The 27,214-nt window shown below is 38.4% G+C and overlaps 1 protein-coding gene across 1 annotated transcript in view; it reads right to left on the reverse strand.

Moving 5' to 3' along the window:
* Positions 1–27,214, reverse strand: part of LOC127428867 (transmembrane protein 132C-like) — a 272,344-nt gene that overhangs the window by 22,035 nt on the left and 223,095 nt on the right. Inside the window, exon 7 of the mRNA XM_051677515.1 lies at positions 8,302–8,445. Within this exon, the coding sequence (XP_051533475.1) occupies positions 8,302–8,445 (144 nt within the window). The remainder of the gene's footprint in view (positions 1–8,301; positions 8,446–27,214) is intronic.

Here is a 27,214-nt window from a genome sequence, read left to right on the forward strand (position 1 = left end):
ATAACTAGCTGAAAAAAATCTCCCATCCAATCAACGTGAGGGCTTCTTTGATAACAACTGATGTGGAAGTGGACCAATTGCATGGCTTGATTTCTGAGCACATCAAAAGAGTGTCGGTTGATTGTGAAAACAGATTTCCTTAATGATGTGCCATTTTTTACACCTTTATCCTATACTTAAAACATCTCAACTCCAGTCTTTCATTTAGTAGCTGCAATTACTAGTTAAATGCACTCTCATGTACTGACTACTCTAAGTCTTCCAGCATTCAATACAGGGTTTTTTCTCTCCACATTAACAGTCTGAAAATACAAAAAAGACTGGACCTCAGTGATATTTTGCTTGCTGAAGTTTAACACCACTTTTCTATTAGTGACATTGGGAACGTCAATGGTGCATTCATGTGAGCTTTGATTAACTTTAGTCTTTTTAGTGCTACATTTTCAATCAAAACTATTTTGTAATACATTATACAGTGTGCAGTGTGCACTGAACCCAAAATCTCAATGATCTTCATGGCAGAATTGTGGAAGCTAATCATTTCAGGTTTGAGCAGGTTTAAGCAAGAAAAACCTGACAGAACTAACAGAAGTGATTACTCAAAAAGTATTTACTAAAGTTAGTTAACTACATTAGTTAACATGAATGTACAATGAACAATACTCTTACAGCACTTATTATCTTGGTTAATGTTAATTTCAAATGAATGTACTAATGTATACTAATACAATTTGTAAAATGAAACTTAAAATGAACAACTGCATTTACAATTTATAAATGCACATTAACCCAGATTAATAAATGCTGGTAAAAATATTGTTCATTGTTAGTTCATGATACTTAATGCCTTTAATAATGTCAACTAATAAACCTTATTGTAAAGTGTTATGATTATTATAATGAAAAGGTTTCAGGAAAGTTTCAGTGACACTATTAGGGTTGCTTACTTACAAATTTTGTGATGGTTTTCCTGTTGTGGACCTTCAACACCTCTCAAAAACTGTTAATTTAAATAGTACTTTCATTTGGTTTGATATTTTGACATGCACTTGGTTTGACATTCATACATTTTAGGTGTCCAAATACTTTTTGCAGCCACTGTATAACTGCCTTGATCTACTCATGAAAATAACATGATGAAACTATTTGCAGTTTCACATTGTATTCTTTACTTCCTCATTAACAGACTGTATTTTTCTCCCATTAGCCAAATAAAAGGCTAAGAGCCAGAAACTCTTCAGAGAAGCAGCCAGGGGCCGTAAAGGGCAACGGTTTGGGTGTACAGGCTGAAAGTGTGTAGTGTAGATGGGTCAGTCTAACTGCACTGAAACATGCCCTTCCCACGAGTCCCTTTAAGCATCATAACCAGCCTGGCATTGCAATAATCAGGAACATTAAGACTGCTGAAAAGAGGGACACTTAGGGAGGACTCCCACAGGGTACTTAATGGCCCATTTAGACAGGCACATAGAATAACTGGACAGTGCTGTCTGACATAAGCTCTGTCCCTCTTGCCCTGTCTGTCTGACACAGATAATTACAACAGATTATCTTGAGCATCTCAAATCGTTCACTTCAATGGAAGTAAAGCCATGCTTCAGTGTGTGCATATGTGAGCGTGAGCATGTGCATGTGTGTGTATTTCAAGGGATGCTGCAAAAAATCCCATCCTAAATTAGCATCTTTGTCTCACTTTCCAGTCAGAATATCAGAGCATGCTTAAAATAAGCACAAGCAAGTATGTTTTATAAATTTATCAAGGCAAAAGCAAAATTGCACAAGATATTAAGATATTAAGAAAGTGCAATGTACTGTATCTTGTTCCACTGGCAAATCTGTGTCACTTGTTTTTAACACAAACCTCACAAATGTAGACAAGAAAGTATATATACTTTCAAAAAATCTGCCAACAGAAGATTACACAAATTACACTTTTATTAGACACACATTTTCTGAAAACCCGCTTTCATTTGCAGTTTTGCTTCTCAGGTGAATTAATCTTGTTTTAAGCAAGTTCAGGTATTTGATACTGAACAAGGGGCAGTTCAGACCACCAAACGTGTTCTTTTGTTAAAAAACTAGATGCAGCACAATGAATGCAACAAATTGCAGGTGTCTCAAGACACGTTTTAAAAAGTTCTAAAAAGTTCTTAAAATTTTTACAAACATTCTTCTAAAAAAGATGCTACTCCTGAGCGAGACATTGAAAACACAGCAATATGCAATGCAATGGTCAAAACGTCCATCTAGTGTATTTTTTCATAAAGACAGACAGATGCAAATATGCATTCAGTGTGAACAGCCCTTAATTTTCTTTTTCAGTGTGACTGTACCATCTAATAGAATTAACTCTAGCCCTCACAACTTCCATACCATCTCTATATCTCTTCTGTTTCTGTCCTTTCCTCTCTCTCTCTCTGATTACTTTTTCCATATCTGTATCTGTCTGCACAGAAGATCAGCTCATTTGTTTGATTCCTCAGACAGCTTGAAATCAAAAGATATCACAAAGAAATATTGCACATCAAACACACAAACAACTAAATATCTTTTCCTGGGGGCTTTCATAGTCTCATCTGACATATATAATATCAAGAGCGGCTAATTGAAATGCCCTTAAGAAAGAAAGAAGGTGATTCATACATTAAACTGGGCAGGGAACATATGGAACTGAAGTAAATAAGCCACAGATAATACAGTAAAAGTGATAGTAATATTACAGGTAAATTTAACTGGTAGAAACCGATTATAATCTGACAAGGAAAAGGGGTGGGAATTCCCTTTTTGGACACAGTTGAAAAAGAGGCTGCTCACCCTGCTGTAAAAAAACAAAAACAAAATCTTAAACAATCCTAGGCTAGTTTGCTGGTTTTATCTGATTTTAGCTGGTCTCCCAAGCTGGTGTTCAGATGGTTGATCTGCTGGTGTCCCAACTCTAGAAATTGGAAGTAGGAAAGCCTACTTGTTCAAAATGGTGGAGGACATTGGTGGAGGACATTGCAGTTTCTATTCACCTTTTTCCTGGGGGTCTTACTGGAGAAACAAATGTGGGTGGGATTTCCGTCGGAAATCATTCTACAGCATTCCCTAGCTCTGGCTGCAGTCATTTTAAGACCCTGTTTACAGCTAGTAATAAGACGTGTTTCGGATGATCCAATCGCAAAGGTCAGTGCTAAATATAGTTGTAAACGGAGTGCCAAATGTTTTGTAATTGGATCACAAAAAACACATACAGAGGAAGTCAAAAACCACATCACATTTGAGGTTTAAAATGGCGTCCTGATGCGTCCCGTACAGCAGCGAAGCACCACCTCTCACCAGTTAACCACCCACCGAACAAATGTTTAAACTTTCGTGCGGATTTAAAAGGAAATAACCATCCGATCGGAAAACTTGAAAAAGCGATTACATACCCATGTATGAGAACTTCACAGCTCTTCCTCAGTGTGTCTGTCTGATTTGAACATGCAGGTGAAAAGATGACAAGCACATACATCTGAAGCTGAACTAACACATTTACTCCACTAAAACAACTGATAATTTTGCTCGAAATGTTGCATTTGTGCTTAGATTAAATCTCAATTGCATCTGGAAGAAACAGCACGCCGGTTTGGTTCGCACTTTCTTTGTCTTTATGACTTTTTTGCAGTTTATTATCGTTCAGTAGCACACTGATATAGTGATTGATGTATGTCCATATGAAATCATACACACTCTCCTCAAAATCCCAACACTGCAATGAAAGAATGAATGGACATATGCTGCAACAGCTGTGTTAACTTGACAACGGAAGTAACGGCCATATTTCTTGCTAAGTACCATCGGACATAGGAAAAAGGTGGATAGTGAAATACTCTTGCACACCAGCTACAACAAAATAGGGAGGAATACACCCATTTGCACGACTATTTTCCACTGAGAAAATAGGATGAATTTCACCAAAATGACATTATCTTCAGAAAGCTAACTAACAGACTACAGCATCATCAACAGGTGATCGCACATGCTCCATCTCTCTCTCTCTCTCTCTCTCTCTCTCTCTCTCTCTCACACACTCTCTCTCTCTCTCTCTCACTCTCTCTCTCTCTCTCTCTCTCTCTCTCTCACACACACACACACACACACACATCCTTGTTTCTTCAATAACATGTTAGACACAGCCCAAGCTGTGATACTAGTAGTTCTAAAGTGAAGTTGTTGAGAGGCTTGGACAAATCATTTGTTTTGAACCAGTAATGGCAGATTCTGATCTGTGGCATAAGAAAGTAGTTCCATGCACAAATGCATTTTTATGACCATACTGAGTTTTTCCTAAAAATTTTTTTTTAATTTACTTGTTCATTGAACTGTTGTATATAAGCAATATCACACTCACAGTCATGCTATATGGCCCTAAATCTGCAATGCTGTGATTACCTACGGCACGAATCACAGCAGTGCTGTTGTAGGGCCATATCGTACTCCTGCTCGTGTACTATTGCTTAAATATATACATATATATATATATATATATATATATATATATATATATATATATATATATATATACACACACAGTTGTACTCAAAAGTTTGCATACCCTGGCAGAAATTGTGAAATTTTGGCACTGATTTTGAAAATATAACTGATCATGCAAAAATACTGTCTTTTATTTAAGAATAGTGATCATATGAAGCCATTTATTATCACATAGTTGTTTGGCTCCTTTTTAAATCATAATGATAACAGAAATCACCCAAATGGCCCTGATCAAAAGTTTACAACCCTTAAATGTTTGGCCTTGTTACAGACACACAAGGTGACACACACAGGTTTAAATAGCAATTAAATGTTAATTTCCCACACCTGTGGCTTTTTAAATTGCAATCAGTGCCTGTGTATAAATAGTCAATGAGGTTGTTAGCTCTCACGTGGATGCACTGAGCAGGCTAGATACTGAGTCACGGGGAGCAGAAAAGAACTGTCAAAAGACCTGCGTAACAAGGTAATGGAACTTTGTAAAGATGGAAAAGGATATAAAAAGATATCCAAAGCCTTGAAAATGCCAGTCAGTACTGTTCAATCACTTATTAAGAAGTGGAAAATTCAGGGATCTCTTGATACCAAGCCAAGGTCAGGTAGACCAAGAAAGATTTCAGCTACAACTGCCAGAAGAATTGTTCGTTATACAAAGAATAACCCACAGGTAACTTCAGGAGAACTAAGGGTATGCAGACTTTTGAACAGGGGTCATTTCATTTTTTCATGTATATACAGTTGTGCTCAAAAGTTTGCATAGCCTTGGAGAATTGGTAATATATGTACCATTTTTAAAGAAAACATGAGTGAGCAGGCAAAACACATTTCTTTTATTTCTTATGGGACTCATATTCAACTGTAGGTTATAACAGAATGGCACAATCATAAAAAAAAACATGGCAACAAAGAAAAAAATGAAATGACCCCTGTTCAAAAGTCTGCATACCCTTAGTTCTTAATACTGTGTATTGCCCCCTTTAGCATCAATGACAGCGTGCAGTCTTTTGTAATAGTTGTCTATGAGGCCCCAAAATTGCTGCAGGTGGTATAGCTGCCCATTTGTCTTGGCAAAATGCCTCCAGGTCATGCAAAGTCTTTGGTCGTCTTGCATGAACCGCACGTTTGAAATCTCCCCAGAGTGGCTCGATGATATTAAGGTCAGGAGACTGTGATGGCCACTCCAGAACCTTCACCTTTTTCTGCTGTAACCACTGCAGGGTCAACTTGGCCTTGTGCTTAGGGTCATTGTCGTGCTGGAAAGTCCAAGAGCGTCCAATGCGCAGCTTTCATGCAGAAGAATGCAAATTGTCTGCCAGTATTTTCTGATAACATGCTGCATTCATCTTGCCATCAATTTTCACAAGATTCCCGTGCCTTTAGAGCTCACACACCCCCAAAACATCAGCAAGCCACCACCATGCTTCACAGTGGGGATGGTATTCTTTTCACTATAGGCCTTGTTGACCCCTCTCCAAACATAGCCCTTATGGTTGTGACCATAAAGCTCTATTTTGGTCTTGTCACACCAAATTACACTGTGCCAGAAGCTGTGAGGCATGTCAAGGTGTTGTCGGGCATATTGTAACCGGGCTTTTTTGTGGCATTGGTGCAGTAAAGGCTTCTTTCTGGAAACTCGACCATGCAGCTCATTTTTGTTCAAGTATCATTGTATTGTGCTCCTTGAAACAACCACATCATCTTTTTCCAGAGCAGCCTGTATTTCTCCTGAGGTTACCTGTGGGTTTTTCTTTGTATCCCGAACAATTCTTCTGGCAGCTGTGGCTGAAATCTTTCTTGGTCTACCTGACCGTGGCTTGGTATCAAGAGATCCCCAAATTTTCCACCTCTTCATAAGTGATTGAACAGTACTGACTGGCAAGGCTTTGGATATCTTTTTAAATCCTTTTCCATCTTTATAAAGTTCCATTACCTTGTTACGCATGTCTTTTGACAGTTCTTTTCTGCTCCCCGTGGCTCAGTGCATACACGTGAGCCTGCTCAGTGCATCCACGTGAGAGCTAACAAACTCATTGACTATTTATACACAGACACTAATTGCAATTAAAAAAGCCACAGGTGTGGGAAATTAACCTTTAATTGCCATTTAAACCTGTGTGTGTCACCTTGTGTGTCTGTAACAAGGCCAAACATTCAAGGGTATGTAAACTTTTGATCAGGGCCATTTGGGTGATTTCTGTTATCATTATGATTTAAAAAGGAGCCAAACAACTATGTGATAATAAATGGCTTCATATGATCACTATCCTTAAATAAAAGACAGTTTTTTTGTATGATCAGTCATTTTCAAAATCAATGCCAAAATTTCACAATTTCTGCCAGGGTATGCAAACTTTTGAGCACAACTGTATATATATATATATATATATATATATATATATATATATATATATATATATATATATATATATAGCTGATTTATATCAGTATACATTCACTTAGCACTTTATAAGGAACACTATGTTCCTAATAAAGTGCCTGATGTGGTCTTCTGCTGTTGTAACCCATCTACCTCAATGTTTGACATGTTGTGCATTCTGAGATGCTATTCTGCTTACTACAATTGTACCAACCTAACAGAGTGAAAGGACCGTGACATTACCGAAGAGCGCACGGCTGTAACTCACACCCGGACCCGTGTGCTCAACACAAAGACAGGACATGGGGCGATGATGTCACAGTCCCATCAGACAAAACCCAACCTGATAAATTGACAGGACCATGACGTAGGTTTTTGTGGCAAAAGTTAGAGGCATACTGTCTTCAGCTGTTCTGATTCCAGGGCACCAGTGCCTGTGTATGTCTGTGAGCCTCAGTGTGTATGTGGGTGGGTTTGGATGGTTTACAAGGAAATTTTTTTAAGTTACAATCTGGTAATTACAAGGGTATTATGCTATAAATGTGGTTGTGAGGGTTAGGTTTAGGGGTAGGGGTAGGGTTTGGGGATAGAATCGTACAGTATAAAAATCATAATGTCTATGGGGAGTTCTCATAAGGATAGCCGCACCAACATGTGTGTGTGAGTGTGTGTGTGTGTGTGTGTGTGTGTGTGTGTGTGCATATTTTGGACAGGATTCCTCTCCAGAGGTCAGTGTTTCAATGTGGGATGTTCATCAGATAATTAAACCCAAAGGGAGTAAACAGACACATTTAGACTAGAATTGTCATTTTCTCCCCCATGCTCTCATATTTTGTTCCCAAATGGCTGCAGAAAGTGGAAAGCACAAGATTGTTCAAGAAAAGACTGCATTTAACATTGCTTTGATTTTTAGCCTCTGGCTTAACATCTGAAAATAGACATTCCTTCAGAATAGTACCAGTGGAAATAGTATAGTTATTTACATCAAATCTAATATAGTTGCCTTAATACAGTATGTGTGCATTCCAATAGTTCTTCCATTATCTTGAGAAATTGGTGGTTATTCCAAACTTATATGTGTCTGCTGGTTCTGTCAGTTTGTCTTTTTGAAAAGAAAGTGGTTTTGTTATATTGGTGGAAACAGAAATGTTCACAGAATGTTTCCTTTGCACCAAGGGCAATTATATTAATTACATTAAGCTAATTATACTTTGTCCCTAAATTTGGCCCCCAAATTATAATTAGCTTAAGGTATTTAATATCATTAGAATATAATATTAAGCTATATAATTCATTAGCTTAATATGAAACAATAGAAGTCAATTTTCAGAAGTCACAATTTAAATATGAAAGTAAACTTATGTGTGTGCATATACTGTAAGTGACGTGTACATGCTCCGGCTCACCTTAACCACGTCCTCGTCTGTCGAGCGACATTCCACCGACTCGGTCACATCAGTCACAGTACCTTCTGTTCCTACAGTGACCACCTTCACTGGCATGGCACCAGTCCTCCCAGTAAGCACTGCAGTGTTAAGGATCTCTGTCTCCTGCACAGAGAGGGCAGATCTATCAGACTACATTAACTTAGGATAATTCACCCATCATTATTCAACATAATTTGTCATTCTGTCAGCTCCAGCTACTCAGCGCCAACATTAAGTCCTGTTATTAACCCAGTGAGTCATACCATTCAATTAGAGTCATCAGCTCTGGAGAATCTAGAGTGAGATGGAGTGCTCTGTTTAGAGGCAAATAACACATACTGATTTTATGAAACCGATCCACCTTCAGATAAAATACAATGGGGTAAATAAGTCTGAGTCTATTTGTGAAAATGCTTCTGTTATGTATTTTTATAAATCAACACACTTTTTTCATTACAAATGATATTATCAGCAAAACTATTTGAGTGAAAACTTTAACTGAAATCCATGTTATCCAAGTATGATCTGAGAATGTTCCAAAAGAGTGTTTCAATAAAAAGCAAATAACCAGTTGACAAGTGCCCAGGATTTCTTTTAAGACCAGAAAACAGACCAGCTTGACCAGCCTTGCCAGTTGAGCTGTTTATTTAGCAGGGAAATTGGACCTTTCATACAAAGGAGTAAACATTGTCACAAATTTTCTTAATTGTTTAGTGACCTAGACAAAGCGCGAAATCTTAAATAATCTTTATTCATTTTACACCATAATGCTTATTTATTTTAGATTCAAAATATTTTGTTGTTGTTGTTGTTTAAATTTTGAATCAAACATTTTACTTGATAAAGTCACTAGAAAAGTATATAGCAGTATATAGTCAGTGATGGGTATTTGAAATAAGATTAAATTACATTTTAAAATACTCATAGTAAGATTAAAGTTTTTTTTTTTTTATTACATGATTACATATTAATCAGGCAAAGGCAATAAATTGTTCATAATTTATTGATCCCTCTAATTTGTCTCCTTTTAATACAAAGACCTGATACTAGCCACCAGCCATAATTACAATGAAAATGGAGAGGTAATCCAAACATAAATGCTAAACCGATTGTATTATTGCTGTGAAGTTAGTTTTAGTTTTGCAAACTGCTTTTGTTCCTGGTTTCAAAAATGTACATCAATGTGCTTTTGCAACTTTAGAGACTTTTTTTAATGTTGATTCATAAATATAACTGGTCTGACCTGTTACCACACATAGATGGCATTTTTAATGCTAAAACTGTCGAAGTAAGAACATTTTAAGTGCCTTTTTTTGTTTTACACAAAATAAAATCTCATATTTTGATCCATTTAGTAAGTTTTCGTTAATGCATTTAAGCAACATTGTCAAAATTGCACAAGCTTATCCTACTCAAATGCATGTGACATCAAATAACAAAAATTAGGTTACAAGTAATCAGGGATGTCATAAAATATTGATATATCTATTATTGATCGGCACATTATTTTATCGATATATTTGAGGCATCGATATATTAAAATTAGCTGACATTTAAATTAGAAGCCCAATTTCCGTTCTTTCCAAAACACTCAGTTGGCCTCTGTTTAACAGTCTTGCGTAATAGCATTGGGAGACCACAAGAGGGCGATATACTATTTACTGAAGCACACACACAGACACACAGGATGAGTTGAAGTGGCACAGGAGATGGTAATCCAAAGTAATGAAAGTTTTTGTACTTCTTCAAGAATAAACAAAGTAACATTTATGAGTTTACAGGTTAGTGAAACTCTTGTAACTGCGCAAACTGAATGATTAGAAATGGCGATGTTTATTATGCAGTTTCTCTGTATGTAGGTCTTTCATTCAAGCTGTCAAACCACAAAATGACATATTTGTAACTGAATATAAACTGGCGGCCAAAAGTTGTACAGATTTTGCTCTTATGGAAAGAAATTGGTACTTTTATTCACCAAAGTGGCATTCAACTGATCACAATGTATAATCAGGACATTAATAATGAGAAAATTTACTATTACAATTTGAAAAAAAAAACCAAAAAAAAATCAGAACTTCTTAAACAACTTCAAAGAGTTCTCATCACAAATCCTCCACATGTAGCAATGACAGCTTTGCAGATCCCTGGTATTCTAGCTGTCAGTTTGTCCAGATACTCAGGTGACATTTCACCCAGCGCTTCCTGTAGCACTTGCCATAGATGCGGCTGTCTTGTCGGGCATTTCTCACACACCTTACAGTCTAGCTGATCCCACAAAAGCTCAATGGGGTTAAGATCCATAACACTCTTTTCCAATTATCTGTTGTACAATGTCTGTGTTTCTTTGCCCACTCTAACCTTTTCTTTTTATTTTTCTGTTTCAAAAGTGGCTTTTTCTTTGCAATTCTTCCCATAAGGCCTGCACTCCTGAGTCTTCTCTTTACTGTTGTACATGAAACTGGTGTTGAGCGGGTAGAATTCAATGAAGCTGTCAGCTGAGGATATGTGAGGCGTCTATTTCTCAAACTAGAGACTCTGATGTTCATGTCCTCTTGTTTAGTTGTATCTGGGCCTTCCACATCTCTTTCTGTCCTTGTTAGAGCCAGTTTTTCTTTGTTTTGAAGACCGTAGTGTATACCTTTGTATGAAATCTTCAGTTGTTTGGCAATTTCAAGCATTGTATAGCCTTCATTCCTCAAAACAATGATTGACTGATGAGTTTCTAGAGAAAGCTGTTTCTTTTTTGCCATTTTTGACCTAATATTGACCTTAAGACATGCCAGTCTATTGCATACTGTGGCAACTCAATAACAAACACAAAGACAATGTTATGCTTCATTTAACGGACCAAATAGCTTTCAGCAGTGTTTGATATAATGGCAAGTGTTTTTCTAGTACAAAATTAGCAATTTAGCATGATTACTCAAGGATAAGGTTTTGGAGTGATGGCTGCTGGAAATGGGGCCTGTCTAGATTTGATCAAAAATGACTTTTTTCAAATAGTGATGGTGCTGTTTTTTATATCAGTAATGTCCTGACTATACTTTGTGATCAGTTGAATGCCACTTTGGTGAATTAAAGTACCAATTTCCTTCCGAAACAGCAAAATCTGTACATTATTGCAAACTTTTGGCCATCAGTGTACATTGTATAGGCTAAATGAGAGATACATATAAACAATATATCATCTAGTGATGGCTAGAGTGCTAGAGTAATGCTTTGGGTCTAATTTAATGGAAAAATATGTGAATTGTGCTCCGTGGCACTGCAGAATTTCTATGCTGAGTGTTGGTGGTGTGTGTGTACCTTTTGTAGTAAATAAATAATTGTTTTGAATTTTAGAACGTGCCATATCGTCCGCCAGACGTGTCCACCAGACATGCCCAGTGTGCGACCCCCTTTAATTTACCCTGCCGCTCACACTTTTCCAAAGTTGTCTTGAGAAATTTGTCTTAGGAGACATTCCTATTTACAGTATTTACATATCTGAAAAAAATCCCAATATACACTATATTGCCAAAAGTATTCGCTCATCTGCCTTTAGATGCATATGAACTTAAGTGACATCCCATTCTTAATCCATAGGGTTTAATATTACGTCGGCCCATCCTTTGCAGCTATAACAGCTTCAACTCTTCTGGGAAGGCTTTCCACAAGGTTTAGGAGTGTGTTTATGGGAATTTTTGACCATTCTTCCAGAAGCGCATTTGTGAGGTCAGACACTGATGTTGGATGAGAAGGCCTGGCTCGCAGTCTTCGCTCTAATTCATCCCAAAGGTGCTCTATCGGGTTGAGGTCAGGACTCTGTGCAGGCCAGTCAAGTTCTTCCACACCAAACTCGCTCATCCATGTCTTTATGGACCTTGCTTTGTGCACTGGTGTGCAGTCATGTTGGAACAGGAAGGGGCCATCCCCAAACTGTTCCCACAAAGTTGGGAGCATGGAATTGTCCAAAATCTCTTGGTATGCTGAAGCATTCAGAGTTCCTTTCACTGGAACTAAGGGGCCAAGCCCAGCTCCTGAAAAACAACCCTACACCATAATCCCCCCTCCAACAAACTTCACAGTTGGCACAATGCAGTCAGACAAGTACCGTTCTCCTGGCAACCGCCAAACCCAGACTCGTCCATCAGATTGCCAGATGGAGAAGTGTGATTCGTCACTCCAGAGAACGCATCTCCACTGCTCTAGAGTCCAGTGGCGGCGTGCTTTACACCACTGCATCCGACGCTTTGCATTGCACCTGGTGATGTATGGCTTGGATGCAGCTGCTCGGCCATGGAAACCCATTCCATGAAGCTCTCTACGCACTGTTCTTGAGGTAATCTGAAGGCCACATGAACTTTGGAGGTCTGTAGCAATTGACTCTGCAGAAAGTTGGCGACCTCTGCGCACTATGCGCCTCAGCATCCAGTAGCGAGGAAATTTCATGACTGGACTTGTTGCACAGGTGGCATCCTATCACAGTACCACGCTGGAATTCACTGAGCTCCTGAGAGCGGCCCATTCTTTCACAAATGTTTGTAGAAGCAGTCTGCATGCCTAGGTGCTTCATTTTATACACCTGTGGCCATGGAAGTGATTGGAACACCTGAATTCAATTATTTGGATGGGTGAGCGAATACTTTTGGCAATATAGTGTATATTCCGATTATCGATGCATGAAAAAGGTATCGATCTCAAGCCTAAAAGTAATTAAAAATAATCTAAAAACATTCAGATTAGCAGTGCTGTGTAGCGTTACATTTAAAAGTTACTCATTAGAATATTGAGTTACTACTTAAAGTAACTTAATTAAACTAAATTAATTAAATTTTTACGGAAAGTAAAGCATTACATTACTTTTGCGTTATTTTTGTGTTACTTTTTTCTCACAGCCACTTTCTCTTCTGCTATGCTATGCATTCCATACCAATAAGCCATGCATTGCATACAAGAGACATTACAGCTCATGCTAGCTACTGTACAACACTCATGTCAAAACAACATAGTAAACAAACAGATATTTAGAAAGTAGGTCTTCACGTTATATTTATAATAAAAAATCAATTACATGAATATGCATGATTTGTTTTTCCATCAACATGGCAGACAATATGAATAATGAAGAAAAACCACTGTCTTACCAAAAGCAGCAAAGTCCAACACTTGAACCTGCATCATATATGTCATCATGTGCTGTGCCCATCGACAATGTCAGAGTCAACTTAAGATGTTTGTTAAAAGTCAGGATACAGTTCAGTGGGGAATGCCAGCCTAACATGTTCAAGGAATGTGTCTGATAATAAAAAAATATTTTCCACTTAAGTCATCTCAGTGCACGCTTGTTATCAGTTGATCCATGGTGCATACAGACGTAACTGGTTGATCGCATACAACTTCAAAGGCGCATGTTGATATAACATGCATGGAATCATTTTTAATGCTACCAAAATGTCATAAAAATGGTTTGCTTCATGAGTCAAACTACTTGTTTATTATAAAACAAAAATGTAGAATCTTTTTAGAAACTAAGAGATTTTCTCTACATATACAATCGATGTAGATCTAGAGTCAGCTTTTCTCATCCCATTCTCCCAGTTACGGGGAGCTGTAACATGGAGCAGTTCGGCTGCTTAAGTCAGTGAATTGAGCGAGTATTTCACCCTGTGTATCATGTCGTGGACAGTGGAAGACTAGTCTTATAATCCCTCTGCCTAAACGCGTTTACTGATTTTTTAATGCAGTATGTATTAACACATGAATCAATCGCATTTCTCTCAACCGAATATTGACCTCATATTACGCTAAAAAACAAAATTTTCCCAGCTTGTATAGCTAATGCGCATGCACGTTAGTGAGTTGATTGATAGGTGATGTCTGTATCTAAAAGGTGATTGGCTCTTTTACCTGTAAGGTGGGACTGCCTTTCTACATCCATTGACTGTTGGGTGCTAGAGCTTCTTGGTTGGGCATTCCAATTTCTCCCATTCATTTAAACAGAAGTGACTCGTCTCTGCTAAATAATTTCTGGCCTCACACTCTATATAGAAATACAATGCCCATCATGCACTACGTCTCCTCCCTGAAGTTTGCACACTTTTACTCCTGATTTCTCACAATACAAAGGAAAGTAGAGGTGTACAAAAGCAACGCATGACTTTATTTAACTCCGATATTATTATCTAAAATAAAACGCGTTACATTACTTGTTACTCATAACACGTTACACCCAACACTGCAGATTAGATTACTTTAAAAATTGAATCCAAGAGATTCTGTTACTGACTAAAATCTTTGTCATGTAATTTGTAATCAGTACCAAATTACAATTCAGAAGTAATCTACCCAGCACTGTATATAGTATATAGTAAACATCAATACCACTGTGACATTTTTGGGAGTTCCTGAAATATGCTTTACAAAGAAGGAAAGGTCAGGGACAAAATACGTCAAGCACATCAAATTTCCACAGACAATATCCTGTAATTATGGTGAAACGCCAGCTATGGTTACCGTTTCTCTGAATCCATTCTCACGTTATGTACTATCTTATCTACGTGTGTGTGTGTTCAATCTTCAGTTTAAACAACCCAAAGGATGGATAATTAGATCATTTAAGACTGACTTGTGTTCTTCCTGCAGGTTAGGGCCACGGGTGAGCGGACCGCACACAACTGCCCTCATCGCACAGAATACAGCAATTTAAGGCAGATAAACCTCAATGAAGGAGCCCTCCACAAAGGGTTTTGTTAATTATGACAGGGCCTTTTCTTCTCTTTATGTCACTGCTCTTGCTTTTTTCATTTAGAGAAAACAGATAACATCATTTAATCCTGAACTGTGGATAATGACATTTCAAGCTTGTTAATAAGACGGAGGTCTTTTTTCTGCAGGCTGATCCCACTTAGGCTTGACTTGGCAGCTGATTCTTATTTCAATCATTTTCATTTTAATGCACCGCAATCGTGAGAATAAATGAGCAACTTCCTTTCTTTTACCTTCTTGCGTTAAAGCTGATAATTATTTTCTATCTAATGCAGACTACGCTGTCTACTTCTGAGGTAAAATTTGAGTACGCTATTTTTATTTGATTTCGAAATTATGTAAATGTGCAATATGAACGTAATCTGAGCAGCGAGAGCTTGGTATTCACACCTTACGCTGAGACATTTTGACAGGGAGTTATCGCTTGTATTTGATTTGCTGCCAAAACATTAATTTATCAAGACCAGGAGAATGACTCTGATAAATATTCTACAGGATAGGGTGGGTAAAGTGTTTACCATTCTCTCTCACTCTTTTGCTCACTTGCCGCTCAAATGAATTCAAAGAACTCCACGACACTATTCGGCAGACAAGGTGCTTTCAAATGTCTTTCAATGTGCCCATTCACTGGCTGTTAAAACTGAACAATGTAATTTTCAGTCAAGCCTGAAGATTAGGCAGAGAATTAAAACAGAATTCCAAAGTAAAATAGGTAAAGCAGTGGAAAGCCCTGCATTGTGATGCCACAGACTTTATGATGGGTGGCTTTACTTCACTGAAGAAAAACACAGCTGAGGTGAATTGAGTTCAGTGAGGAAGATGGTTTGAAAAACCACACAGGTCAAATGCATTGGCCCCTGAGAAATACATACAGGTATGTGCCACAATCCGTTGACTCGCTAACCCACGTGACTAAAATAAAAAAAATATATAAATAATAATATTTCCCTATGAGATTAATTTAAAATGGGATATTTGAACATTTTATGCAAAAATTCTGATGTGTTTTTAAAGGTCATGTATTTTTTTTTTAAATATAACATTTTACAATATGATATTTTGTTAAAATATTTTCTCTCATCCAGTGTTAATCTAGTTTACGAAATCACTTACGGAAACGGTTGTTGATGAAGGGATTTTTTGACTTCTTCAACAATAATGAATACAAGACGAAAAAGATGCATCATGACAATAATTAAACATTTTTATTAAAACATACCGTTGACGAAAATATGATGAGAAAAAAATAATACTGCAAGAAATTAACAGTGCAAAATATAAACTCTAGAAAAATCTAGAGGAACATCTGTTTATAGAAGATTAGATATGGATTCATCTAACCCAGTAATTCAGTATTTTGGGGACTTCCCCGCTTCCCCGAGTTGAATGCGCTAAACACAGACAAAGTGAACCCCTTTGAAACAGGTTAATTACCTCACTTTAACTCATTCTTATTATACATGAGATTTATGACTTTATCCACAACATACACTCACTGAGCACTTCATTAGGAACACCTGTACACCTACTTATTCATGTGATTATCTAATCAGCCAAACATGTGGCAGCAGTGCAATGCATAAAATCATGCAAATACGGGTCAGGTAGTGATGGCTGCTTTCGAAACCTTTACAAATAATTTATTTCGAACCAATACTTCTGAGTGCATATCAAACTGGCCAAGTCACGTGATATCAGCAAAGGAGGCTTTGTTATGTTATACTGTTTTGAAACAGTTTCGAAATGTTTCGAAATGTTTCGCGTTTACGCTGGGGGCGACGTTGATCCCACAGTAAAACCCTGAATCAGTGTTAAATGCAGGCTGTAAATGATCTCGAGTCAGATCATCAATAAATTAGATCTGTAAAATAATACTGATTCAAACAAGAGTTGCTGATTCGAATTTAATCATTTTAATTTCCCTGTTGAAAACAACTTGAGTTGTATTATGACAGGAATTTGTCTTTTTTGTGTTTATGAGAAAGAAACTTGAGAGAGACATATATTTTGCAATATTTAAAGAGATTTGTTTGTTTTACAAAAGGTGAATCTGAAATTTTGACCACAGAAACAGAATAAGTGGCTTGTCACGTCTCTTCTCTGCGTGTCATCATTACTGGCAAGCTAGCAAGAGTTGACTTCCTGTTCCAGTAGCTGCTGGCGCCTAGCTCAAGTCTGTGTTTATAGCCCTACTAGCATTTTTAGCATTGCTTGTCTTTCTGTATTCAGAATTTAATCTTTAGTCTTTGCCATTTTTCAGCACACATAGGTCCACCCGCCCCCCCCCACCCCCGCATTATTCTCTTATCTCGATTCAGCTGTGACAGTGCATCTGCTTTCTATTTTTATCGCGATTAAACTGCGTGCATTTTACTGTGAGCACCGTTTTCTCCTCTGTGTTACACAGATTACTGCATCGATCTCAAAGCACCACCTATCAAGAACCACCATAACAACAAACAATTGTGTGAGTAATTGAGGAATCTCAAACCCACTGTAACACAGCCCTTTGTAGGTGTAGAAAGAAGGAAGCAGGAGTCGGCTTAAACACTGTAACGAAAACTTTATTCACTCTGAACAATTAAATTCTGTTTGGGCTTTTCAGCCATAGCACACACATAGGTTAATTTCTCTCCCCCTCTGGGCTTCTCGTCTCCCCTTTATCTCCACAATGCCACTCACTGAAACACAGAACAGCTGTTAGAGAACACAGGTGCGAGTCCTTTCCATTCATTCCTCCTGGCCTCGCTCTCTACTCACAAACCAGCGCTTGGCTATGTCCCCATCACCACACCCATGCTTCCCAAGAAGAACCACAACAACAAACAATTGCGGTAAATCATGGCATCAGCACAAGTTATTGCTACTTGCACTGCATGCCACATGTTTATGATAGCTTCATCCATCAGCAGTGAGGGATTTACATGTGATAAATGTAAGGAATTAGTCAGGCTGACAGAGAAGATTAATGAGTTAGAGACACGCATCCGAACACTAGTGGAGGTTAGTGAGAAAGAGAAGCCTGTAGATATTGTTTCGGATGTGGGTAATACTGCGAGCAACACACATCAAACTTGAAAATAAAAAATTGAAGATAAACATCATATAAAGCTACGGCTACTAAACATTAAATCTCTTTCATCCAAAGCACTAACTATAAATTACATTATTATAGATCATAGTTTAGATTTGCTCTGTTTGACTAAAACATGGTTTAAACAGGATGAATATATTAGTTTAAATGAGTCTACTCCCCAAGGTTATTGTTATAAACATGAGCCTCGCCTGAAAGGTCTAGGAGGAGGTGTTGCTACAATTTACAGTGATGTTTTTGGTGTTACTCAGAGGTCAGAATATAAGTTAAATTCTTTTGAACTGATAATGCTTAATGTGAAATCGTCAGATATAAATAATAAAAAAATCTCCGTCATCTTTTGTTCTTGCTACAGTATATAGACCACCAGGGCCATATACTGATTTCCTTAGAAAATTTGCTGATTTTCTGTCAGATTTAATAGTTACTGTGGATAGAGCTTTAATCGGTGGTGACTTCAACATTCACATAGCAATTCTGCCACAGAGCGATGACATCTTATGACATCATTACCTCGTCTCTTGTATGCTGCGCTTAGCAAAGGTCACTCAATCTATGCCACGTTATCGATCGGGTAGAACTATTCTTTCGACCATTAAAGAAAGCTTCACTAATAATCTTCCAGATTTGTCTCAAATACTCAGTAAACCAAAACATTTAAAAGAACTTGATGTAATCACAGAAAATATAGATACAGTCTTCTCTAGCAATCTTGATAGTGTCGCCCCCCTTCAATTAAAGAAAATTAAAGAGAAAAGCCCTGCACCATGGTACAATGATCACACTCATGTTCTCAAGAGAGCAGCTCGAAAAATGGTGCTCAAGTGCGAGAGTACAAAATTAGAGGTCTTTCATGGTGCATGGAGTGATAGTGTCTCTAACTACAGAAAGGCTCTAAAAGTTGCCAGGTGTGCATATTTTAGCAAACTCATAGAAAATAACCACATTAATCCTAGGTGTTTATTCATTACTGTGGATAAATTAGTAAGGAATAAAGCTTCGATTGAACCAGATATTCCGTCGCTTTATGAATTTATTTACTGATAAAATTGAAATCATCAGAAAGAAAATTGGAATTATTCAACCGTCTGCAATAGCACTTTTGAAGACAGTGTCTCATATTATTCCCCAAGAGCAACTTCAATCATTTGCTGTCATAGGACAGGAAGAGCTAAACAAACTTATCAAAACATCAAAATCAACATGTATTTTAGATTCAATACCGACCAAGCTATTAAAAGTGTTTCATGATCAGATGATCAGATTAAAAGTGTTTCATGATCAGATGATCAGATTAAAAGTGTTTCATGATCAGATGAATGCCACTTTGGTGAATAAAAGTACCAATTTCTTTCCATAAGAGCAAAATCTGTACATTATTTCAAACTTTTGGCCGCCAGTGTATATATATATATATATACACACACACACACACACACACATATATATATATATATATATATATATATATATATATATATATATATATATATATATATGCGTGTGTGTGTGTGTGTGTTTGTGTCAGTGTACCATGAGAAATGTCTTGATAATAAAAAGGCATTGCAGAGGCATTGCAGAGCAAACAAATACAAACAAACACTAAGGAGCTGAAATCAACCTAACCATCTTTATTCAACACTCCTTTTCCAAGTTTTACCATCCACCTAAAACAATAATTTTTTTGTGCAAGCGTCGCATCAGGTTTTCTGGATGACTCTTCCCCTAGAAACCATCATTAAGTACAGAATATATCAAACAATTATTCAGTACTTAAGTCTTCAATTTTCTCTGTCTTAAACACTATAGTACGTTTTTGAACCAACAACAAGCCTTGTATAAATGTGTGCAATTTGCTAACAACACAGCTAAATCTAGAAAATAGAACAAAGAATGCCAAACGTAAGCAAAGCAGCCTATTTAAAATAGAAATTTTTCATATACTGTAAGTGGAGGCGCATTACTCTGTCTCCACTCTCTGCTGTCACATCTCTAGCTCTCTCACCCAAGTGAGGGAGCGGTACCGCGGCGTGTAGCGTTTATGTCGGAGCTGACATTAGCCAATGTTGATGTAACGTAGGTCCTCTTTTTCCCGGACATGTCCTCTTTTTCAGACCTTAAAAAAGCGTCCGGCCGGGATTTCTAAATTTGCATTAAGCCGGGATTCGGCTTTAATTGCATTATGATGTGCATCTGGTCTAATAAATAATTGTGTGTGCGCGCATATTTGCATTGCTTTAACCCCTCTTTGTCAGTCCCGCCTTCTCGCACACCAATTGATCAATTATAAAAGGCTTGCAGCAACTATTGGCCAAATTCCTGCCTGTCAATCTCTCCGTGAAGCGCTGTTGTGTTCGGCATCGAACAGTTGCTTGACAGTAGCAGCAAGTGACAGCTGAGTGGAAATAATACGATAGTGCAAATTTACAGAAGATTTACACAAAAAATTCATTCCCATGCTTTCGTCCAGGTCGAGATCCGTGGGAAGCAGAATGTATGACACGTAAAGCTGGCACTTATGTGTCAGTTGCTAATAAAGGTGCAAGTGATTTAGAAGCACACATTAGCTCTGAAGCATAAAGGGTCAGCAAAAGGTGAAAGTTCATCAGGTAAATTAGCGGACTAATTTTTGCTACCAGGTAAAATTGTTATCACATTGCTTCATTTTCCATGGCCATTCAAAATAATAGTAATAGTAAATGAAGGTACACTCATGGCATCAAATATTTTATTTTAGTACATGGACATTCAAAAGAATGTTGGAAATATATATTTATGTTATGCTAATATAGTGTCTTTTTCACTGTATTAAAATTTGCATTCATAGTAACACTGTTTTGAACCCTATTATTCCACCCCACCCCAATCTTTATATACATTAGCTACATAGCTTTATGTGGCCTGTCTCATCATTGTTTATCACAAGCAAAAACGTAACTTGGGAACAACAATTTGTCACCACATGCCCTGTCCCCTCAGTCTCTCACAAAGTTAACACTGCATTAGCTACATCCCTCAATATATGTTAACTAAATTAGGCAGCTTGCGCACCTGGCTAGGTGGCAAATAGCTGGCAAGCAACTGAAACTAGCTCCCTAAAAAACAGTAAATACATAGGTAGCTAATATGTATATCTAATACTTGCTAAATCTCTTTGGGTGAGGGATGAAGATGAGTTTAGGTACAGATGCTGTGTTCCATTCAAATTGGATGTGGGATATTCCACTTGATATCTCCGATCTCCGACTAAAAGCATTCCAATGCCAGATGCTCAGAAGATGACGTTAAAGGAAACAAAACTGCAACGCTCCCGTTAGCTTAGCAGGTGTTTGACTATCACCAGAGATGTCTCCTAGCAACCCAATTCATAAACAATCTGCAATGCTAGCACTTGTGCTACAGGTGTATGGTTCAAAAGAGAGTACAATTTACCATGTTTTGAACACCTGCTACTCTGCTAACGTTTGTTAAACAAGCTTTAATATCATGTAATGTAGGAACTTTGACTAATTTATCGATATTATTTAATAAAAGTGAATGTTTATCACTTATTCTGTACATCTTCCTGGGTGCTGACAAGATTGTGTGACGACATGCACCTGCATCTCAGTGAAATCGGAGTTTAACATTTCCGCATGACTTGTTTGAAGTTGGAATTACGATTTCAAGTGGCATTCCATTGCACTATTCCCAGTAGGAAGTTGGAAAATCCAAAGTTGGAATGCAGCAAAAGGAAGACTGCTAATGTTAGCTAGCTAACTTTGCTAGCATCACTTACGCTTAGCTTACCTTTCTTTATGCTTCCTTTCTAAGTGCCGATGAAAGTTTGACGTGGTCCCAGCCGTCTCGGTAAGCATTGCAGAATTTACATACTGCTGTGTGTTTTCTTTTGGATGCTTTTTTGCAGATTAACTATTTGTGGTTTAGGTCAGTGTTTCCCAACCTTTTTTCTGCCACGGCACACCTTTAACGATTAAAAAAATCCCATGACATACCACTATCCCACATAACCATCGTCGATAGTTTTCCTTTTCAAGAACTTTCCATGTTTTCTGTCTGTCTTAGTAGTGTGTTTACTCGTAATATTTGAAATCCGGCTATGCAAAAAACGCAAGTAACATAGGTACACTGCATAATGAGGTCACAGGTGACAAGAGCGCTAACTGGATAATGAAAAACCAACAAATTTGTGTCTTTTCCTATTTGTAGATTTGTTCTTGCAAATTAATTCTTGCAACGGCACAGCAAATACATGTTTTATTATTTATTTATTTACTGTATTTTATGGAAATAAAGTCGTACCTAAATATAAGTCGCACCAGATCAAAATCGCATTGTTGATATAGAGAGAGAGAGAGAAAACAAAAACACATAAGTCGCACTGACAGAGTTTGGCTCCGGCAGGCACTAGGACCCGGGAGCAGCTGCCCGGCCTCCATTCACTGGTTCAGATGTCAAATGCGCTGATGATCTCATATTCTTTTTATGCTTCATGAGAGAAATGCGACAAGTAAGCCACATCTGTTCATAACATCTGTAACTCTATGCTGTGCACAAATAAATAGCTTTTAGTCTGTAAATAAAACAATTCACCTGTTGTATTCTATTCATTCATTCAGTTCACTGACTGAATGTTTTTACTACAAATGTGATGATGAAGCATCATTTTGTGGGCATGTGAGGAGTTGCGTTTGACAGCGGACTAGAGTTTGTTAGAACAATAATGTTATGATGGACAAAATATTGAAACTGTTTGCATAAAATACATTTTAATGGCAAATATACTGAATTGGCCACTTTAAAACTCTTCTACCGTCTCTATGCCTTCACTAAAATACGGGAAACATTTTTTTGTATTTATTTATTTTGAGGAATTTGATAAATTTACAAGGCAAACCTGACCTTTCATGGCACACTAGTGAGCACAGTGGTTGGGAAACACTGGTTTAGGTAGCCAAATTGTATTACAGAAGATTTGGCTGACATCTCTCAGACAGCCACAGTTTCTTCTCCTGCCTCCCGCATTCACTTTCTTGGAGTGTGTGGGGGACGGGGAGGGGTGACATCCGTTAACAGCAACAAAAAGTTCAAATTAGAAATGAGTCTATTCCTTACTAATTTATCCACAGTAATGAATAAACACCTAGGATTAATGTGGTTATTTTCTATGAGTTTGCTAAAATATGCACACCTGGCAACTTTTAGAGCCTTTCTGTAGTTAGATACACTATCACTCCATGCACCATGAAAGACCTCTAAATGAGAAGTTATTGCTTGCATTTGAAGCAGGAAGTTTTACATCCAATCACAGTTGTGATGTTAACAAATAAATCAGACAATGCACAGGCAATTTAGTGGTATCCCTGCAGTTGTGGTCTTGACCGGTCTTAAAATAAAATCCCGAATCCTCTGTGTCTGTGACTGAGACAAGGCCGAGTAAAAATGTAGTCGATTCCAAGACAAGACCTTCAAAAAGTCAATCTCGGGTACTACAACACTGCTCTCTGATCTTCTCCCTTCATCTTGCCGACATCCCAACATGTTTAGACATGTTCACTCTGGTCTTAACTCTATATAATAAATTATGTTTAAATTATTTAATACATACAACACTAATGGGTAACAAATGTTATATTCTTTGTATAAAATATTTTACAGATAACAGCAGTTCAGTCATAGTTTTATGTATCTTTTGTAAGCAAAATATTATATTTAATACATTGGCTAAAATAAGGAGGCAGGGTAATTGCATTTTCTCCATATTACACAACATCCCTTCCATGCAATTATCCTGATTTATTTATAATGTTACTTTCTCAAGTGTAAGTATAACACACCAATTTTCTTCACTTTATCATACTTTGACTGTATCATGTACATTTCTCCACCATCTGTAAATTTATTCATATAGTCATTAGATTATTCTATTTCTATATTCTTTTCTCTTTTTCTGCTTCAGCAAACATCCCCTTCCATGTGATTGTTCTACTTTAGTTCTTAATCTTTTACTTTCAGGTTTAAGTCTGGCACACAGGTTTTCTTAATTTTATCATATTTCTTTAACACAATGTACAGTTGACCCTTTGTCAACATTTTCACCTGAAACACATATAGTCAACCCAGGGTCTCTCATTTTTGAGTTTTATAACCCTTTAATCTATTACTTTTCCATTCATAATTTCACCAGAAGACCTAAATCTTGTACTCTGTTTTACTACAGTCAAATTCCGGCCAAATTTATATCTCATTAGTAATTTCATGGCAATAAACACCAATCAATCTGTCACAGTTAGTCACTGTTATGTTCACAAGGACTCTTATTTTGATATGGTTTTTGTCTTCTGTCATTAGTTTGCCCCAAACTACATTTCCCATGTTGCACTGCCCTCATCACAGCCATCTGTTCCCCATCTTCCTCACCTGTTCCCTATTCCCTCATCAAGCACCAGTTTGTGTGTATATATATATATATATATATATATATATATATATATACCCTCTAGTTTTGATCACGCTTTGTCAGTTCTTAAGTTACCTAGTATGTTACCTTGTATATTCCTTAGATCATAGTCAATGTGTTTAATTTAGTGCACTTTGATGAATGCATTCTGGTGAAATTCTTCAGAGCCAGTCTAAATAGTGCACTAAGGACACTGGACATTGTGTGAATACGTGGATGTGGCTTTGGAACTTTGTGGCTCACCTCTTACTGTGGGTAAAGAAGATGAGGACATATTTATTTTTTGGACTCAAGATGGCGCCGAGTATGGCTGCTGCATTGCGAGCTCTGAAACAACATTGTAGTTTTTTGTTTGTTTTGTTTACATTTCTTTTGTTTTTTTGTCTTGGATGTTGTCTGCCTTTAATGTCTACGACAGACAAACACTTTTAGACATTGGTTCTGCAATTACACACCATAAACCGGACTTCAAATTCCTCAATGCCGACCCGCTGTTTACAAACACGCCAGCGGAGCCCTTTGTCTGGGCTGCCCGGCCGCGAAAACGCAGAAAGAAAAGGGGAAACAGAGCCGGCGTTCTCATCAGCGTAAGACGTCGCGCAAATCGACCCCCGTTACCAGTATTCTACTGGCAAATGTTCAGTCTTTCTCAGCATCAGGACCCGCACCAGCCGACTTCATGACAGCTTCTTCCCCCAAGCAATCAGACTTTTGAACTCTTGATCTCTCACGATCAATATACATCAGCACTGCACTTTATTAATCTTATTATCTCACACTGGACTGTCATAAATTATATTCTCTTAACAACACACTGGCAACTGACTATCAACCGACAGCCTGAATGTCAATACAGTACAATACAACCTACTGTACATTTTATATATACTATATATACTATTTTTTATTGTATAATGCGTATTCTATATTGTGTGTATTGTATAATGTACATTGTATGTTATTATTTGTATATTGTGTTGTGTGTAATTATGTGTATATTAGATTTATATTGTGTAAATTTGATGTTTATTGTAGATTGGTATATGCCTCATCACTATCACGACTGCTATGTTGCTCGGAACTGCACCCAAGAATTTCACACACTATTGCACTTGTGTATATGGTTGTGTGACAATAAAAGTGATTTGATTTGATTCACCTCCCACAGTGAATGCCCCACAGCCTGCCACGGCCCCTTGCTCCAAGCCTGCCATGGCCAACGAACCAGCGTTGCAAGCCTCATCCGTCCCAGAGCCAGCTCTCGCTGAGCTATTAGACCTGGAGTTGGTTCCCACCCTTGTGCCCACCCTGCGTACTTTTCTTCCTCGGCTGGATCCATCCAGCCCCTCTACTCCGCTGGTTCCGTCCAGCATCATAGACTCCCTGGTTCTGTCCAGCACGATGGCCCTTCCTCCTCCGCTGTTTCCATCCAGCACGATGGCCCTTTCTCCTCTGCTGGCTCCGCCCAGGACATTAGATCCTCCTCCTCCTCCTGATCAGCTGGTTCCCCCCAAGTCACAGGCTCGACCATCGCCCCCTGTGACATCACAGTCAAGAGGAACTTTCGACCCTCCGACTCCACCTAGGCCCTCTGAGCCCTGGACTCCACCTTGGCCCTCTGATCCCTCGACTTACCTCGGCTCTACGTCCCCTCAGCTCCACCATGGTCCTCCAGCCTATTGCCTTCACCGGCGTTCCTCATCCCTCCGGCTCCGCCTTGGCTCTCCGATCCTCCGGTTCCACCTCGGTCCTCCGAGCCTCTGGCTCCACCCTGGTCCTTCAAGCCTTCAGCTACTCTCCGGGCTCCAAGTTCTCCAGTTCCACCCCTCGAGCCTCTCACGGTTCCGCCTTCCATGGCCCCACCCCTCGAGCCTCTCATGGTTCCGCCTGCCTTTGTCGCACCTCCCAGGCCTTCTGATCCTGTTCCTGCCCTGTGGCTGCCTCCCAGGCCTTCTGACCCTGTTCCTGCCCTGTGGCCATCTCCCAGGCCTTCTGACCCTGTCCCTGCTCTGTGGCCGCCCCCCAGGCCCCCTGACCCAGTCCCTACCCTGTGGTCGCATCCCTGGCCTTCTGATCGTCCGCAGACTCCTCCCTGGCCACCTGATCGTCCGCCTATTCCTCCTTGGCCTCAAGATAGACCCCTGGACCCTTCCTCATCACAGTTAGTTCTGTCACAGTTAGTCACTGTTATGTTCATAAGGACTCTTATTTTGATATGGTTTTTGTCTTCTGTCTTTAGTTTGCCTCAAACTACATTTCCCACGTTGCACTGCGCTCATCACAGCCAACTGTTCCCCATCTTCCTCACCTGTTCCCTATTTCCTCATCAAGCATCAGTGTGTTTATATACCCTCTAGTTTTGATCACGCTTTGTCAGTTCTTAAGTTACCTAGTATGTTACCTTGTATGTTCCTTAGATCATAGTCAATGTGTTTATGATATTGTTTGGTTCTTTGTATAACTCCATGTTGTTTTGTATAACCTCCATTAAAAGCCTGCGTGTAGATCCATCATCTCCCATCTCTGACAAATTGTGACACAATCACCCTTTAGGGTCTTCACAAAGAAACGTACAGCCACTCCCAGTTAGG

Source organism: Myxocyprinus asiaticus, chromosome 38 (assembly GCF_019703515.2).
Source record: "Myxocyprinus asiaticus isolate MX2 ecotype Aquarium Trade chromosome 38, UBuf_Myxa_2, whole genome shotgun sequence".
NCBI classification, from domain to species: domain Eukaryota; kingdom Metazoa; phylum Chordata; class Actinopteri; order Cypriniformes; family Catostomidae; genus Myxocyprinus; species Myxocyprinus asiaticus.